Consider the following 1,613-nt stretch of genomic DNA (forward strand, 5'->3'; position numbering starts at 1 on the left):
AGAAGTTAAATAATGGTTATTTTTTGGGGGGGGGAACTTAAGTGTTTTTCTTTTTGTAAAAAAAATCCTCTCCTGCTGTGCTCTTATAAAAAAAGCCAGGATTCTTCAGTGTTTCCACAGGTAACATTTTAAATAGTCACACTTCTTGCAACATGCACGGATCTAGAGGGAAATGGTGACATAGGAAAACATAGAGCTATAACTGAGTAACAGGGGCCATTGTGGGGGGCCATGATCTGGTGAAGGGGGTTACTGACTTGCCCCTCTCAGTAAAGGCAAAAAGGCCAGAATCATCCCAATTTGCCATATTATTCTGCCCACACACAGAGCCGATGCACACCCCTAAGACAAGTGGATAGTACTTCCCAACAGTGTCTGTTTACAGTTCTGTTTCTGGTTGCAGATGGAGTTGGCCAATGAGACCACAGTTGAGGAATTCATTCTGCTGGGTTTGGGGGCTGGGCAGCAGAAGCGGTTCCTGCTCCTTATCTTTTTCACTGGACTCTACGTGATCACTTTGGCCGAAAACATCACCATTATCATGCTGGTACGTGTAGATGCCCAATTGGCCCGGCTGCCCATGTACATCCTACTCAGCAACTTCTCCTGGCTGGAGATGTGCTACGTGTCCACCACTGTGCCTCGCATGCTCTTTGATCTGATGTTCCCTTATGGCATCATCTCCTTCCAAACCTGTTTCCTCCAGTTCTACATTTTCTTCTCACTTGGCAGCACTGAAGCCTTCTTCCTCTCCGCCATGGCCTTGGATCGATACTTGGCCATATGCCAACCGCTACGCTACCCGCAAATTATGTCTCCAAATTCCTGCTATGCCTTGGTGGCTGCTTGTTGGGTCACTGGCTTCCTGTTGTACATTGCCCCGGTGACGTTGATCTCCAAGTTGTCCTTCTGTGGCCCCAATGTCATTGACCACTTCTTGTGTGATCCTGGGCCCCTTCTATCTCTGGCCTGCCCCCCACTCAGAAATGCTCCTTTGGTATGCCAGTTTGCCATGAATGTTCTGGTTATCTTAGGTAACTTATTCTTTGTCCTGCTCTCCTACGGCACCGTAATTCTCACACTGATGAAATCCTCTAGCCAAGGGAGTCGTAGGAAGGCCTTATCCACCATATTTTTCCACCTAATGGTGGTGACAATGTACTACGGCTCAGCTGCAGGGATGTATGTAAATCCAAGTGGGCAAAGTCAGTCAGAGACTGCTAAAATTATAACAGTCTTCTTCACAGCCGTTACACCTTTTCTCAACCCCTTGATCTACTGTCTGAGGAACGATCAGGTGAAAGAGGCTCTGGGCAGGTTGCTGAAGAGAAAGGAGAGATGGCCAAGGAGAAAGGTGGCAATGTAGAAAGGATAAGAAACCAAAAGCAAATCACCAAACTACACAGCTGACAATATTTGCAGAGACTGTGAGGAGATTCTTTCCCTCTCTAGTGTGCTTTTTCTTATTGAGGCAAACAATTTATTTTATTTATTTATTTATTTTATTTAAAATATTTATATCCCACCCTTCTACCCTATAATAGGGCAGTCAGGGCAGCTTACAATAAAATTGAGCAGGTACATAATAAAATTGTACACAATAAAAATCACAA

The 1,613-nt window shown here is 45.0% G+C and overlaps 1 protein-coding gene across 1 annotated transcript; it reads left to right on the forward strand.

Moving 5' to 3' along the window:
- Positions 1–403: 403 nt before the first annotated feature.
- LOC133367407 (olfactory receptor 11H6-like) lies at positions 404–1,366 on the forward strand. The gene has a single exon (XM_061591509.1). It carries the CDS (start codon positions 404–406, stop codon positions 1,364–1,366), a length of 963 nt encoding a protein of 320 aa, XP_061447493.1.
- Positions 1,367–1,613: the final 247 nt, after the last annotated feature.

Source organism: Rhineura floridana, chromosome 11 (genome assembly GCF_030035675.1).
Source record: "Rhineura floridana isolate rRhiFlo1 chromosome 11, rRhiFlo1.hap2, whole genome shotgun sequence".
Classification (NCBI taxonomy): Eukaryota; Metazoa; Chordata; class Lepidosauria; order Squamata; family Rhineuridae; genus Rhineura; species Rhineura floridana.

What these genes read in the sequence shown, in the direction of transcription:
- LOC133367407 (XM_061591509.1), top strand. Translation starts at nt 404, where the DNA reads ATGGAGTTGGCCAATGAGACCACAGTTGAGGAATTCATTCTGCTGGGT.